This window comes from Passer domesticus, chromosome 2, assembly GCF_036417665.1.
Source record: "Passer domesticus isolate bPasDom1 chromosome 2, bPasDom1.hap1, whole genome shotgun sequence".
NCBI lineage: Eukaryota > Metazoa > Chordata > Aves > Passeriformes > Passeridae > Passer > Passer domesticus.
Genome location: NC_087475.1, coordinates 57499534 through 57517486, shown reverse-complemented (window position 1 = coordinate 57517486; position 17953 = coordinate 57499534). Strand labels below are relative to the sequence as shown.

The window sequence follows — 17953 nt, the reverse complement described above, 5'->3', positions numbered from 1 at the left end:
TTCACTTGATGGATTTAATACGTTAGATCAATATAAATTCAATATTCTTTGACTTCCCTAATTAAAGGAAACAGAAGAATTGAGATAATAACTATTTCTTTTCAGCTAGCATACACATGATGGCTCACAAATTAACGCAATCTAATATATAGGAGAAATATTCATAATTACAAACTTTGTCAATAAAAGAGTGGACCAACTGTGCATGTCTCTAACTTCCTAAAGAAACAAGAATGCTAATCAGTTCATTAGGGGGCTTTGGGTTGTGATATTTAGTGACAGGATGTAATGGACTGCTTGTCCATGGAGCTTAATTGTACTCAGGATGAAATATTATTTTCTACAAAGCACTCTCCTTCTTTTTTAAGACTTCCTGCTAGTTTCTTTTTATGAGCCGCATGCTTTTCAAGACATCATCACTATTCAGATTTCCTTGTCATATGAAATAAAAGTAAAGACAGGTCCAGGTTTCATCACGCTGTGCAGGATTATCTAACCTTTACATCAAAACCTTTTTTGCTTCGTAATTTATTGAAGTTCCTGTTTCCCTAAAAGTGAGCAGCTTTAATTAGTGTGTTCACAGACATGACTAGAAATCATAGGCAACCATGCTGTTTAGAAATTGCTGTCTGTCTGCTGGGTCAGGTAGTAGGTGAGGGTACACTTCTGTTAATAATATTTACTATTCAAAATATTGTATTTGAATAGTCTAATACAATGAAATCTGTAGTATGGCTGGTGTAAGGACTTAAAGAGCACAGTTGCCTGAGTCAAGCACAGAAGGACATTGCCATGAGATGAGCACAGAGGGAGTGACAGGATGTTTCTAACATGGCAGAGGTGAGATCTGGGTAGCAAATCCAGACAATTCCCACTGTAGAAATCTGTATAAAGAAGCAAATGCAAATACAAATATCACTGGTCAAACAAAGATCATCCCAAGTTATGGGATAGATGGGCAACTGTGACTACTGAAGGTGCCCCTCCCCAAATATGCCTCCAAAGGACTGTAAATTAAGCCACTGTGACAGGAACTCAAGATAAGATAAAGGTGGTACTGTTGTTGGGTGCCATCTCAGACCTAGGGGAAGGTAACAAAGCTGGAGAGAATAATAGATCACTGATAATGGACACAAAGAATGCAGAATTTCTAGTCCACAAGGAAAGCAAACTTAGCAACTTAGCTGAAATCAGCTCCAGTTGGGAAGAAGGCAATTCTGGCAGGAAAAGATCACAACCAACTGAACCAAGAAACACACTGACTCAAATGAAGAGAAAGACTGAGCACAGGACTAACAGTAAGAGAACTGTGTAGCCAATGAGCATTGGTTTATTTGCTTGCTAATATGTATAAATAGTGAAATGTTTTTGAACTACCTCAGGACACACCATCACCAAGAAGCCTAAGGTGAAAAAAGAATAACAGCATACCACTGGATCCAGGACTATCTCCTGCTTTACATCTCCCTTCCTTTACCCTTACCCACCCCCATCTACTGTTACATAAAATGTTAAATAAATAAATATTGACTTCAGCATATGGTCTCAGGTCACTAATTGGATCTTAAGAGTTGGTTCTACCTGTACTGATTTATTCTAAGACCAAATCTTTATTTTGCCAGTTTCTGACAGCAGTCAATACCCAACAATTAGGAAAAACAACGAGGAAACAAAACTTGGCAAATGTAGCCAATGATAATTCAAGTGATGTAATATTCAGTTTCTAGTAATCTGTATATTAGTCATTCTTCCGAGCTAAAGCTGCCTCTAGGCTACTGTTTAGCCACCCATCTAGGCCTTATTTGAAATTCATTCACATTTTCAGTTTAATTGTCTGTGTCCACGAAAGCATTTCTGTTAGTGTGTTTTAACCTGCTGGATCGTATTTCACATGGGATGAACCCATGGTAATTTAAAGACACAAAGAATATATTCCTCTCTTTCCTCCTGGATGGGATACAAAATTACAAGTATTTTTACTGTATTTTCTTAACTTTTTTGATGTTCCACAGTCTGAGTATTACTCTATTAAAACATTCCTTCTGAATAACCTATTGCTAGTTGCTACTCATTGCCACCATTCTCTTCCACATCAATAGCTATACACTACAGTTTTTGAGATGGGCTAATGGAAGAACTGATGACGTAAGAGTATTGCTGATTTTTACAATATCTTGTTGTTTATGTTTTCTGCTTGTTCTCAACCAGATTTTTTCCCAGTTGTTCTAATACAGTGTTTCTCCTTCAGCTCTATCAGTCTATAATCACTGAAGTTCACTTGCTGCTTTGTCAGCATCTACCAATATCTCCCTTTGATGTGAGTTTTTTTTTCAAAGATATTAATCCAAAACCAAAAAAAGTAATCAAAACACTTTTTAACCTAAGAAATTTCTTTCCTTATAAGTCTTTGTGAAAACACCTTGTTGAAACACGAATAGAAATTCAGTTATGTTCTACTGACTTACCTTTATCTGCATGCTGCAATAGACCTGCAAAGGATGGTTTCTCTTTACAAATCACACAATGACTCTCTTCCATCACATTTTACTTCCAATTAATACATGCTCATTTAATATTTAGTCTTCATCAGTTTTCTTGGTAGCAAAGCCTGACTTGAAGATACTCCTTGTAGCCCTTCTAAAAACTTTTGGGCTTCTTTTCAGCTTTCACCTGATCTAGTGAAAGGTGTTCCCGCCTATAGCAGAAGGATTGAAACAAGATGATCCTTGAGATTCATTCCAACCCAAATTATTCTACAATTCCACAGTCGCATGATTCCTTTCTTAGTTCATGTTAAGAGTCTGTAGCCCATTAATTTTATATTTGAGTTAATTTTGAATTTTTCAAGTGTTTTGTGACCATTGTTTACTCCTGGGGATTTATTGCTATTTATTTTATATTAAAAAAATAATTCTATTGATTCCTTCATTTAACATCATCCTTCCATTTCAAATATTATACAGTAAGGTAAACTGAAATTTTCCCTAGAGAAAACTGATGCAAATGACAAATTTAACTTCATGGCTATGACTTATCTTCTTGACAGACACTGATAATCCATGTCTTCTCTAGCAAGATCAGAGCTTTTGAGATACCTGAAAAAGACGAATTGTAGATCCTCCTTTGCATTTCCTAAGATGATCACTATCCTTTTTAAGCGATCAGTGAACTGCTCTAATGATCTTTATATATGGGGAGAGAATTTCAATCTTGGAAAAAGTTTATGCTGCTTATTGACAAGGTCTGCCTACTTACTCTGTCTTAAATACAATCGATAACTTTTTATCACACTATTCCTCTCACTTCTGCCAGAAAGTTTCATAAATGCCCAAAATGTTAGTAACACAAAGGGCAATGAGGCATCCTATATAATAATTTTTGGATATTAGATGTTTGGTATTAGCATATAATGTATATAAACTACATCTTTATTTATCCACTCTTCTTTTGCTCTCCTTCTTAGATTTTTGGGAGGATTCACTCATTCTCAACTGAATTTTGCTGATTGAGTTTTTATCTTTTTTTATAACTACATATCCAACTGTTCCTTCAAAATCTAGTCATTAGGAAAAAAAAGCTAAAAGTCAGAGGGTATTTGAAGAGCCTGCATCATGACTATTTCAGATTAGATTGTTGTTGTAGGTCCCTTCCAACTGAAATAATCTATTATATTCTAAGATAAAGAAGGGCCTGTCCTTTTTCATAGTTTAGATTTTTTAACAAGTGCTTCCCATTCCTAACTTCCTAGACTACATATAATTTTCCAAATAAAGCACAGACTTTGTAAGTCCTAGCAACATTCTCCAAAAGCTCTCATGGATATATTTTCCTCTAACTTCCTGGCAATATTTTATCTCTTGCCTTCAGGACCCATCTCCTAGTTCTCCTATTATGCTGTCAGTTTCTTCAGGATCAAACTTATGTTTCATACTGTAGAGACATCATGCTGGTGGGCTGCAATGTATCTCCCAAAACCACATTGAGCTGGGAGAAAAGGCACCACACCAACATTAAACAGAACAAACCCAACAACAAAACACCCAACCTTACAAAACATTAGTAATGAGACTGGAAAGTTAAGATAACCCACAGCAGGCACAGAAGGCCTGAAGCTAAGTTTCAAACACTTGGGTTGCAGTGCATCTAACAAAGACAGAACTGGCCCTCACACAGGAAGAACCAGCACATCCACCATCCACCTGGCCTTGGGGTCATTTGCCATGGCTTGTGTAATAGGATGAGATGAATCAAGAGGATTTTGTCCTGAGTCCTCCAGACTTTGTACATAACAAAACAGTCTTCCAGCTAGGCAACAACCTAACCATGCCTGCAGAGCAAATTTCAACATGTCTGCTCATGTTTCTGCTTCCAGATTAGTCTTGGTGCCAAGCATATATGGCCAACACTTGCTAGAGAGGTTTAAGTGAAAGAATTATTTTTTTCCCAGTTTAATTATCTTCATGTCACAAGGTGCTCTTATGAAAAGCAGGCAGTGCAGCTTGCTGAATAATTTGGAACAAATAGTGAGAAAAAGAATTTTGGCAAAAATAACACCAGAAAACAGTTTTCATGGGCTATGAATCTCATTTCTGAAATAATAGAAATTTTATGGTTCTGTGGTTGTATTAAACATTCACAATGGTAATGTATACACAAGAAAACAAAGAGACACATGGTGACAGACATATTTTTCTAAGAGACTCTGACATAAAAATACGATGTAACACTAGAGTGCATAACATTCCTATTATAACTTCTCTTTACTAAGTTAAAAAACTCATATTCAGTGTAAAACCTGACAGTAAGCATTTTTTTCCTCATTCATTCCACTTCAGAGGAATCCTTTAATTGGACTGTATTTAATTTTTGAGAAGAAAAACAAGTCATATTTTTCAAAAATACCTACTACAAACTAGACAGAAGTTATGCAAAGAAATTTAAAATGTAAAGCAATGCAGTAAAATTACTTAGGGATTTTTGATTTTGTTTTGTTTTTTAAGAGTGCCTCAAAGGATATTGACATTTTTGCTACAAACTTATCGTGCTTATCTTCAGGAACTGGAAAAGTCTGCAAATCCTTCTCAAGCTGTTGAAGTTGCCTCTCCATATGCTTGAGGCTCTTCTCCAGGTTTTCTGCTGAGACTAAAATACAGAACATTCATTCTGTTAACACACTAAATAAAAACCATTGTTTCCAAAATGCAAGAGTTAAAACCTTCCCCAAGTCAGCATGCTACACTGTTAATCCTGAAATAAAAGCACACTGAACAAATTACAATCCAAGAAGAGGAGGTCACTCTAGTGTTCAGCTCTCCTCTCCTACAGAGATTCCTCATTTTCACTGGATGTATGCTGTTTAAATGTTGTATTTTTATCTGTTTTTATGCCCAAGGTTTTGCATTGCGATTAACGCTCTGTTTTAGTGAACCTGAGATATACATATGCTACTCTGTCTCCTCTGATTAACCAAAGGACAAGTTTTCAAGCTATTCTAAGAAACTACAAAGCTTTTCTCCATTTCATTCTGTTAAAACAGAAAATACAAACATTTTTATGAACTATCATGAAGAAGAAAAGATTCTCAAACACAGAAAATTGGGCTGTTAAACACCTATGCGTAAAATCTAAACCTCAGTTCTCTAGTTTAAGAGCACTATGTATGGTTAAAAACACAACAGAATTTGTTGAAGCAAAAGTGCTGGCCAAGCATTTGAGAGGGTACAACAGAGGAACACAGGGACTTAGGAAAAAGAAAGGAGTGGAGCTGAAACATCAGGGATTTATAGAAGGATGAAGAAAATGTGTGAATTTTCTTTGCCAGAAAAAGAGAGATACAACCTTCAACCATTTGAAGCAATGAATGTAAGTTGAACGCTTTACCTGTAAATAGTTAACTGAAATATCAAGATAACCAGAGTAATCTTAGGATAATTAACAAGTATTCTTTCTTAGAGCTATATTACTGCCATCGGTTAAAACTTATTTTCGATTATTTATGAAGTCAGCTTAGCATTCATTTATTTACGTTTGATAGGAGCAATATATAAAGTTGTAAGAACACACTGTAAATTCTAGTCCAATGACTTTTTTCTTTTTGATTATTTATTTCATTCATAATATACCGTAAACATCTGTAGAGGTATAGTCAGCTTCATCTTCACTGTAAAAAAAAAAAAACTCATTGGAGAAAGCCTGTATCCCCATGATGCTACTACGATCTGTAGTGGCTAGCTAATTTCATCCACCAAATAGTTATGTGAGAGAAAATATAAAATACAAAGAATAAACACATCCTTCTCTGATAAAAGCCTGACGGACTCCCCAGATGACAACAGTAAAATGCTGCATAGCAACTACAATCTTATTCATAGCAGTTAAGACAACTATAAAATGATCCATGGCAATGTGATAAATTGCTTTATAATCACCATTTTTTAAAGTCTCTGGTTACTCAAAAAATAGTTTCTCAATTGTATGTTAGACTTGCACATTTTGACTCAACAATTGGTAAGCCAAAATCATCAACAGTTAGGTCAGTTGGCTTCAGCAGTTAAAAATTGTTTTGTTTGGGGAGCATAGCTAAAATTAGAAGCTGACAATGTTGACTAAGACATGTTTCAGTCTCCACCAGCCCCAGAAACAAACCTGATTTTAATAGAAATTCATATTTCTGCTGTCATGAGAAACTTCTGAGGGTTAGGCACACACTATTTTACACCATCTTAGCATCTGACGTTCAGAAACACATAATACAACTTGTGCTTAATCTAACTATTGATTGGACTCTTCACAAGACCGTTTATCTTGCATAAAGAGCTCATAGTATAAATTAATGTGACATATACACATAGTACATATAGTATATAATGTCAAAAATACAAGAGCTGGCAAGCAATACCAATTAAAAAACAATACAAAAGCCCAACACACCAAAAATCCTCTACATCAGTTGCAGGTAGCAGCTGAGTAACATCTACACTCTTTTACCCATATGAGAAACTCAGCAAAATAACTCAGTGCCTAGAGCTGATTAACAGGTTCTATAAAAGAGATTTGCAAGCTCTTGCTTCCAGGAAAGCTAGTTTTTCACTCTAATACTTCAGGTTTTTTGATATTGAACATTTGCATATTTGATCAAGAATCTTTATATCTCTATTTTGTACTGAAGAGGTTTTTTTCCTCTGTCATGATCTTAGATTGTTCTTGAACTTAGGATTTCAGCATGCCTTTGATTTCAGTAGTGTATAACTATCAGATATATTTTCTTTTAATACTATATTTCTGATTATAGCCTCAAATAAAGGCTAGTTCACAATATGCTGCTATTAAGTTTGGTACTATTGTATTTGCAGCTTTCAATTTAGTGAAAATATAAAAAAAACCAAAAAAACAACAAACCTCTAAATATAACCAGTCCTTCAAAAAAAAATCATATCAAATAATTGCCAACCTTTTCTTGTGTGCCTCTGAAAGCCACGGTATAAAATCTGAAGGGACATAGAAGAATGGTAGAAAATGAAAAAAAAACTGCTTAACTTTAACCCCTATCCTGCAAGAATTCAGAAATAAACCCAAGCCAAACTGAAGTACACAACTCATATGCTAGTTAAAAAATAAAGTCAAACCCTGGGGTTCTGAATGTCAGTGAGCCCACAAAGCCAAGTTGTTTGCTGAATACAATGCATGTGTGCCTAAACAATCTTCTACTTACACCTGCTCATACCACCCAAGCTGTCACAGTCATCTTCCAGAATGGCTCCTGTTATTTTTATAAGCAATAATTAGATTTCCCACCATCTGTTTTTCATGGTTAAAACAATTTCATTTTTAGGGCTTCTGAATCTGGTTTTCTAATATTACAATTATACCAGAAGCCTCTTCACCTGCTTCTGTTTTCAAATATTTCTGCACAGTGTCTCAGATGATGACTCACCAGCTCTTTAATTCTTGCACTACAATTTCTTCAGTTATTCTGGGAATACCTTATCTGATTAACTTACAATAAGATATCCTCTTTTTTTTTTTGACCAAAGCCCTTATTACAATATCAAGATGCATGATCTTGTACTTCGTGCTATTGATTTTCATTTCTTTTATTTTGCTTCCTCAGGGTGACTCAGTGATGACAACCTGATACCCCTCTCATCTGGCAAACTATCTAACCCTGTGTCAGACATGCTCATTGGTGCAATACCACAATTTTTTTTACCATGTTCCTTTTAAGACAATATTTGGTTTCTTCTACTTTTTATTTTAATGAATATTCTCCCATTGTACACAATATCAAGAGCTTTACTAAAGCCAACATAGATTTTATGGGATTGAAAAAATAATTTAAAAAAATAACTAAAGCTACCAATAAATCCTTTTTTTTAATGCTACTCTCATTAACCTCTCTCTGTTGGATTAATCTTTCCTTGATAAACCTTCATATCAATAAAGTCAGATAAAGAGACATAAAATTGCTCAAACCATTATTTTTTTGGTTTTTTAAATATTCTGTAGTAACACAAGATTACTATAGCCACAGCAAAACTTGATAAAAATGTACTTACTAAACTTCTAGTTTTATCTCAATTATCTTAGGATGGAGAATATGAAACTGGTATTTACAGTATGAGAACACAGTACTCTAGATTTTTTTCTTTCAAAAAATTTCTATGGAGAATTTTCACTCCCATCTCTCCCATCCCCAGATCATTATTCTTGCTTAAAAATAAAATAATATTTAATCTAGCTTTGAAACTATACATGTTTAATCTTAAATAGTAGAAATAATTCTCCAAAGTGAAACAATAATAGCATGTTCTCTCATTTTTATTGCTGCAAACCTTTTGCTACTTTTGCATCAGTCAATATTTCAGACATCTTACATGTCCACACTCTATTTGCTTGGATATTGCCATATCCTAATCATGATGTTCATACTCTTGTCTACAGGTATTTTGCTTCCCATGTGCTATTATGGCCCCTTTAAGAGAGTGACAGTGACAAACTGACCTCTAACCTGATACAAAAAAATATTCCATATTATTTAAAAATATTGTGGAAATGTACTATTGGTTTTGCCATGTGAAAATCACATTGGACTGATTGAGTTTACTGAATAATTCTTTAAAATTGTCATCATATTATAAATGCGGCATTTAAAAGTAAAGTTAAATGACAAAACATTGCCAAAAAAGCCCAATAATCAACAAGAAAAAACTCACTAATCTTTTCAGGTGGATTTAGAGCACTGACAAAGAAATATTGCAGAGGAAAAGTACTGAGTGTTTCTGCAAACACCAGCAAAGGTCTGAAATATCCATTAACAGTAGCATAAGATCTACTTAGATATACTCAGTGTCATACGGCACTGAAAACATAAAAAATATGCTCTTTTTTTCTTTTTTCTTTTTTTTCTTTTAAATAATTACTTCCCTTGTCTCTACAGCCATTTTCTGGCTTTCTTGCCTTTTCTCTCCCCTTTCTTCTGTGTGTGCCTAAGATCTCTTTTTGAGATCTTTTTTTCCCCAAAGCTTTGACAATGCCACTGGCTCTTTAGCACTCAGGCTTTCCCTTCTGTAGCCAGAGCAGATGTTAGTTTCACACATGAAAAAAAGCACCTAAGTATGATTTTAGTCTCTAATTTTGAACTCAAATATGAGCACACCAATGTAGTGTAACTGGTAAACAATGTGAAAGCATTTTTGTACCCAGTACACCAGTACTATCCTCAGTAGTATTAGGCCTCAGATCTTGCAGCAACTATGCCCGCTACTACCTCCACAAGAACCTGGCCTGCTGGACTCATTATAAACTTCAAGAGGCTGCTGGGAGAAATGCAGTCTCATGCCAGATCTCTTTTTATAATGGTCAGTTTAAGCTCAGAAATTGTTAATATGAGAAACAGCTGAAAACAGAAACACCTGAATGACAATTCACTGAGTGTTATTTATTTATCCCTGAGCTGCTACTGACAGAAGGAAGCAGCTGCTAAGGCAAGCAGGAAAAAATGGCCCAGCAACAGGATATAGCACCAGCCCTGAGCACAGGGATCAAGGTCCCCCAGTGTTACACAGCAGACAGTGATATGGTACAGTGGTGGACCACAATTTGTCAAGTGACAAAACCATCTTATAAAAGAAGAAATTAAATTCAGAAGAGGGAGCACAAAGAAGACCCTTGCACCTGTTGCAGCTTCCCTTGCTGAAGAGTTCTTGAGCCTCACCACCTGCTTCCTTGGGGACCACGAAGTGCTGTGCTGACTGCAGCATGTTGTATACTTGCAGATAATTTAGGGTATGATTGTTAATAACTAACTGTTTTGAATATGCAGTGAGAGTGTTAATAATGATTCCAAACGAATTATTAGCATGGAATGGCAATGAATATGAGTTTAGCAGAGATAAAAATAAAAGTTTAACAGTGGCCACATTTATCAGTCTTCTATCCAGTATTGTCAGTCTAAGATAAAACTCCCTGAGGTATATTGGTAGCTAGATACACAAGTCTACATTTAGTACATCTAAATGCAATTTCAGCACCTTCCTACTCGTTAAAATTAAGCTTTCTCACCTTCAAGGGTCTACACATCTGCACAATTCATTCACCTTTTTTTTTTTTAATTGCCTTTTCCACCATTTTAAGGTTCCTCTTGAAATTGATTTCTGCACAACCCATTTGACATTTTTTGTATTTCAGCAGATATCCACATTTTTCCCCTACAGAGTATATAACCCTGAAGGCCTGAAAACAAGAGCCTGTGAATTTGTCACCCAAATCAAAACTCAAGAAATGCATAGGATAAATATATTATTTAATAGTACTGAGAAATTGTCATTACCTTAGAAATTCTCTAATAAGAAAAACACCCTTTCCTTATGACATATATATTACTATTTTTCTCTCCTGCTGCCCTAATGTCTTTAAGTGTTATAGGTGGGGGTGTCCTACTTTTCATTAATATAGGTTAAACGTCACATTTTCAATTTGGTTCCTAGCTTTTTTAATTTTGTAGTTAAATTAATTACCTATAAAAAAACCAAATTAAATTTCAAAAAAGAGAAAATGGATATGTTACTTGTAAAGCTGTGATGAGTTAATGTCTTGTAGAGGAAAGAAAATCTGCAGCTTTACAGTGTTAGTACAATACGAAAGACTAAATACATTGTTACCTGTAAGGTCTGTGTAAATTAGAGTCAATCAAGTAAAACAGCAGCCTGCATGAATGCAGTATAAAACTTCATAATACCATAAAATAAGAAATTAGTAAACTGTACTGAATTACCAAAATATTTCTTCTCTGGAATACTAATAGAAAAGCAGAGAAGTCATTATGTTTAAAAGAAAGGACAGCTTTAATTATATAAATCTTCAGGAACTGTCATATCTGTAAGCTCATTAGCTGCAATGAAAGTTCCTCCTGCTGATCTAAGAGCACTTAAAAAATAGGATTTGTTACACTTCAAAGTAAAAAGGTATCTTTAATTCATGTACTGTAACAGAGAATTAAATCTACTTCTAGTATTACAGAAATAAAAACTAAAACTTTAGCATACAATGGAAAGAAACCAAACCCACAAATTAAATACCTTAAATACCCTGAAGCAAACTTCAATTGCACAGGTCATATGTCCCTTACTGTTTGCCTCTCAAAATTAGATTTTAAAAAATATTTTTCGTGCAACAATTAATTTACATACTGTGAATATTTAATAATTTATAAAATACTATAAAATACATTAGTATCACCATTAACTTGGTGCAATCACATGACACTGCTCTTGAAGTCTTCCAAGCCATTTTAACAGCTCACTGTATGATCACTGGACAATGTTTAATGAAACTAAGGAAGCATGAATGTTTCTTCTGGAAAGCACAAAAAGAAAATGAGTTGCTGAACACTGTAATGTTGTAATGTTCACCATTTTGAATAAGAAATAACTTCAAAGAAGTTTCAAGAATGAGCAAGTATAAAACAAAAAATTCAAGGCATGCTACAAATCAGCTGGCTGATACAATGACAGTCATGTCAAGGAAGAATTCTACAAAAAAGCATCATTTAAAAAACTTGTTTTGAGAAAGCTGTAGAAGAGTCAACAATTACTTGAAGACAATCAAGCCAAAACCAGCAAGTGCACAGTATAGCTCCATTTTTATGTATAAATACATATGTGCAACTTCAAGTTTTCTGTTAATATTGTTCAAATGACATTTACACATCTTTCTACCACATTAATTTTGATTTATAATTTAAAGAACAGCTGCAAATAGCACTTTTATGCCAGATAAAAATGTGAAATTATTGTATCTGAAGACATGAATATGCAGGTAAGAAAACCAGCTCAATAAAAACCAGCTTGCAACAAAGGTATAGGAGAATAGAATAGTCTTATCCAACTTAATTGATTTATTATTGGAAAATATTTTTAAGAATTACTTCAGAAAACAAAGTTCAGTAAAACCATGAAGGGAATTTAATTTTGTCACCTGTACAAGGCCCTAACATTTGCCAGAACAAAAGCTAGAGAAGAGGATTTAACAACAAGTACTGGAACAAAATGCTACCTCTATGGTTCAGGGAAAAATTGAACAATATATTAATATGATATAAAAGCAGAAAAAGAGTGATGTTGTCTCTTCACCCAACAAGTTTGAGAACAAAGCAGCGTATGTGTAAATAAAACCTTTCTATTGGATGACAGGAAAAACCAAGGCTGACTTCCTCCCTTCTGTGCTATCAGCAGCCTGTAATCCTTAGACATAACATTTGGATCCAGTGGTTTTCCAGATTTACTGGAAGTGTAAATTACCTCCCAGAAATGCAAATCAGGATGGAATATTTCTACTAAACCCTAAATTACAATATCTTAGAAGAGGAAATCCTCTAAGCCCTCAGTACCAAAGGTCTGTTCTACCACAACAAGTTTTCGGGTTTTTTTTTTCTTCTGGAATACACATATCTGACTATATAAAAGATTTTTTATTACTTCCCCTCTATCACTGTTCCTAGTAGCCATAATGATGGCTTGTAATATCTGCTGTAATATCTGCTATGATTTTCCAGCTCTCTTGGTCAACTTGTTAGACTTCATCAGCATATCAGTAATACATGAGACCATTACAGTGGATGTGACTGAACAGATTCACAGACTTTCTTTATAACCGACCTTCTGCTAATCTCAAGCAAAAATAGCCACTTCATTAAAAATTTACTGTACTAAAGTCGGTGCATATTAAATCAACTTGCTTCATAAAAATGTACTTTTGCAGAAGTACTAAAAGGTTTAAAAAAAGTCCATGAGTTACAGTTCTTTGTGATCTGCTGGGTTTTTCAAAATTCCATTGCAGCAGGAGTCTTTAAAAACAGAAAAAAGTTTTGCAGGTAGGGAAACAAATATAAACAAACACACTGATACCCTAATCTGTTAGAGATATCCTAAGCTTTTGTCTTTTTCGCACAGTAAAACTGAAATGCAAAATGCATCTCAGAATGCGCTGTAGTAAATTCAATATATAAACTTGAAAACATGATCATTGATTTCCATCCTACCTCATACTGAGTGAAATCAAAGACTCTACTAGTCATTACCAGATGCCTAGAACAGAACAAAAAGCCTGGGCTAATTGATAATTTTACTGGCTACTCTTTGAATGGTCAGTGATCCAGATCTCAGAATTTTTCCAGGAAACAGTCAGCAGTGTCATATAAGACGATTGTCTAGACTGAAAATACTGCCTTCTATTAAGGGTAAAAACAGACTCAATCACAATACATACAATAACATATTAGTGATGAAAAAGAATTAGTGACTAGATAACACTGAAAATAATTCCGAATGCACCAAATTAATACACAGCAGAAACCGTTTCTATTACCAGTATAAGCATTTAGGTGAAGGGTTTGAAGCATTTGACAGCTATTTAAAAATAATTTAACTTTTCTGGGGTTATCATACACCAAGTAAAACTGGAAATTTTAAGAAGCAGAAAGTGAACTCTGTGTAAGTGACCAGTATCTCAAGTCCTCTATCAGAAGCAGGTTTTGCAAAGTTGTAATTTGCGGCAGGGAGACTGACTGAGGTATGAGACTGACACTCTACAAATCATTATAGATAAACTGTGATATTTTCCAAATTGACATAAAACATTTTTAACTGAGCCCATCCAATCACTTTTTCCTGACAGAGAAGGACAGTGCTAAGGTACCATCAGTTTCCACCTGTATGCTTTGCCTGTTTAAATTACTTAAACTGATAAAATGTGGAAAAGGCGCTTTTAATTAAGAAGTTCATTTCAAAAATCTCTGCTGGTGCTTATACAGATATTCTATATTGCATGATGAAATTACACATTTTTCCAGACTTTCAATGTAACTGTTGCATGAAAAAGATACATGTAGGGAAGATGAAACTGTTCCATGTTTTGAAAAAAATAAAATAAAGTGATACCATTACAGCCTTTCTACATGTCTGAATTAAAAGACGGTGAGTGATACTCCTACTGTATTAAAGATCGAAGTTTGGAATTAAGATCTGGTAACAGAAAAGAACTTTTAAAAGAAATCCAGTGTGGAAAATGTTTCTAGAAAATAAGTTAATAGAAATGCAATGGGAAGTCCTGTAGTAAATGTTAGAGGACCAAACAATAAATTTCTTCAAGACCATTCACAGCAGCTTAAATTACTGGCCTGAGATATTGACTATTAACATTTCTTTTTTAAATATTGTTAGTAAAAAAATAAGCATCATCTTATACACAAGACACTGTAATGTGTCAAAATCAAATCTTTAGTCAGTTACACAAACCTTTACTAGCTTTATCCAAATGCTGAAAATCCTCAACAAAATTCAGGACATCCTGATAGCTTTCTTCACACACTTCTACAAGAAAATGAAGTAAGGTTGTTTTCTGGTCTGCCGACTTTGTGTCCTTCAGCTGGGCAAGGGGAAAAAAAGAAATGTAAAAACACTGAGAAAAATGTTATTTATGGCCATTTTAATAATTGATATATATTAGTAATTATTCATCTGAGAAAGAAAAGAACAAAATATTAGAGTAGTGCATTTTGTTTTGAGACAGCAATGGGCTGTTTCAATTCCCCCCTTGCTAAAAATCACTAGAATGGTGACACTAAGTATTTTTTCATTCCATGCAAAATTTGTGTCCAGTATTCAAAGCTAGTACATGTATATCTTTTTAAAATGGAATTATTTCAACAATATTTACAGGTATATTTACAAAACTGTGATCAAGCACATGAAAGGGCAAAAAAGAAAAATCAAAGTTAGATCAGCAAAATCTAACTATACCTAATGCACATATCCACTGATTACATTATTTCCTTCTTCATGTATAAAATTAACTCTAGCCTAAAAATATTTATGTAGTGGAAGCTACACAACCTCAACATGCACAAGTTCCTGTTATCAATTCTCAATACAGTAAATAAGAGTTCATAGGTCTGCTTGTTTAAAAATGCTGACTTCAAGAATTCTTAAGAATAAACCTTTCTTTCTGGACTCTTTATACATACAAAATTATTTTCAAGCCTGGCCACTTTAAAACTTGCAGCTACTTGTGCAAAAACACTAACAATTGACAGCTGACAAACACTACTGTTGTAGTCTTTCAAATGAGATCTTCTTTCAAATCAAAGACATTTTATAGATAGAAAATTACATCACATATGAAAGTGTTTATTCACTACTTAAGAACTAGTTCTGCATTAAAAAAAACCAGCAGGACAAGTATACAAGCATGTAGACACAAAGTAAACAGGAGTAAAAAGGGCTGCCACAATTACATAAAGACTTGTCCATCTGAATATCACGGCACCAAGTCCTTAACAAAGTATTGAAAAGTCTGTTTATTTCCACAGATCAAATAGCTACTGTGCTGAGATGTACTCTCCCAGAGCATGCATGATTTCCTTCAGAAAAGTGGATTAATAACACAGCTTTCCAAATAAACAGGAAATGGAACACATATATATCAAACCCCAAAAATATATTCTAGGAACCTTACTGTATGCAATGTTATAAAATAGGTTACTTCTGTGGTATTGGGAACCTCAGTGAAAGATGTTTCAATAACACCACAAAAAATTTCTACAATGTGACACTGTGGGACATGTAATAAATACACTGTGATATATAACAACAGTTAGCTATAAAAATTAACCTGTGTTATAGACATGCATCAGTAATTAATGAAGGATTAAGTATTAGCACATCAATATTGTATGTCCTGAGATTACTCATGGCTGCTCTCTGATGTAAAAGAACTAACAGTCATTCATTCCATACTTTCATTATCTATATACATCAATTCCCTCTTCTATATCTAGTACTCCATGGTTATCTTAAAAATCTTCATATCCTAGATCTTAATAAATTATTTCTCCAAGACAAATTCTGAGTTTTGATCCTGTTCTGCAAAGTGTTTATATCAATTGCCTTCACATTCTTTTAATAAATATGTTTGTTCTCCTGTCCATTAAAAATACAGAGAATATAACCACACCTAGGACAGATTCTTGTAAAATCATACTTAAGTAAATGCACCTAATTGGATTAAGAACCTTTAGTACCTTCTTTCTGAATATGCTTCTCAACAAATTGTATTTTTAATGCAATCACTTCATCTACAATGTATTAACTCTAGGTTGATGATTCATGCTTAATGCTTACTTTAGACTAGGGAAAGAACATAACTAAGTCTTTATGAATATTTATGTCATAGGTATCACATTCAACACTCAGTGAAAGAATTCTTCTGAAATATGGCAGAATAAGTGGAATTAGTTTCATGAATGTAGAAGTTAACATATTGTGCTTTCCCTTGTGCAAAAATATAAAGAAACAGAAAGACAAAGAATACATACAAAGTTTCAAATAATTCCTTCCTTTTAAGAACTACATGTGCACTGTAAAGATTGTTCAGTAATGTCCCAAAGAGTACAGGAAAAAAAAACCAAAACAACACTAAGTATGGGAAAGGTAGCTACCATTAGAATGGATAATAAATTAACACCCAGAAAAGTATAGACACCTTCTTGTATATACCTTTTACAAAAGCTGAAGGAGTGCAAATTTAAGAAAAATTAGAAGAAGCAAGAAACTAATGAAACTGAGCAACATTAGACAATCACATAAGGAGGAAATTCATGTCCAAAAGAAAATATAACTGTATTAAAACATACTAAAATGTGATAGATGCCTTAGAAGATCTCAACATGTTAAAATTACAAAACTACTGTGATCACAGTGATAGGGTCCTTACACAACCTTATTTAGTTTGGGTTATTACTTCCTTAAAATAGAATCACTTCAAAGTGATTAAATGCAAACCAGTTTTAAGATGACAATTCATGGATTAGCTGTACTGTTCAAACTATCAACTAATGCTAATAATAAGGAAAAAAATAGTAAGCAAATAATTAACTGCAGTAAAAAAAATCAAAATCAGAGTATCTAATAAAAACCAAAAAAAAAGTTAATGTAATACTCAACATGGACATTTCAAAACTCACTTTACATAGCGAGCTGAGATTATATCCAAAGGTCTGTGCATTCCGAGAACCTGCATTCATGTAGTTTCCCATTAACAATACTAGTTCCAGTAGCTTGCTAAAGCTTTTACTCTTCTTTATCTCTTCACAGGCAGCACTGACAGCCATGATGTCAGGTTTGATGTTGTTCACCTGCTCCTCAAACTGAAGCTTAAAAAGAATAGCACTGAGCCGTGGCCGTAGTCTCTTCACGTTGCTCATCTGATTGAAAAGAAAAATAGAAGATTTCCTTTAAAATTCATGGTACACTTTGGCACTGTACAAATGCATACACTCTGAAATGATTTATTGGTGTGACAGGCTTGAAGAAGCAATATATCTGCTATAACTGATAGCAAATGAATGAATGAATGAGAGACACTTGGGTAAGCAACTGAAATCCCATCTTGTGGTTAA

At 34.0% G+C, this 17953-nt stretch overlaps 1 protein-coding gene across 14 annotated transcripts in view; it reads right to left on the bottom strand.

The window, feature by feature from the left end:
* The window catches only part of DIAPH3 (diaphanous related formin 3), a 206003-nt gene that overhangs the window by 80660 nt on the left and 107390 nt on the right, over positions 1–17953 (bottom strand). For all 14 annotated transcript variants that reach the window (XM_064408643.1, XM_064408636.1, XM_064408637.1 and 11 more), the window contains 3 exons: positions 17519–17758; positions 14793–14922; positions 5018–5142 (listed from right to left, as the gene is read on the bottom strand). In XM_064408643.1, coding sequence (XP_064264713.1) covers positions 5018–5142; positions 14793–14922; positions 17519–17758 — 495 coding nt within the window. The remainder of the gene's footprint in view (positions 1–5017; positions 5143–14792; positions 14923–17518; positions 17759–17953) is intronic.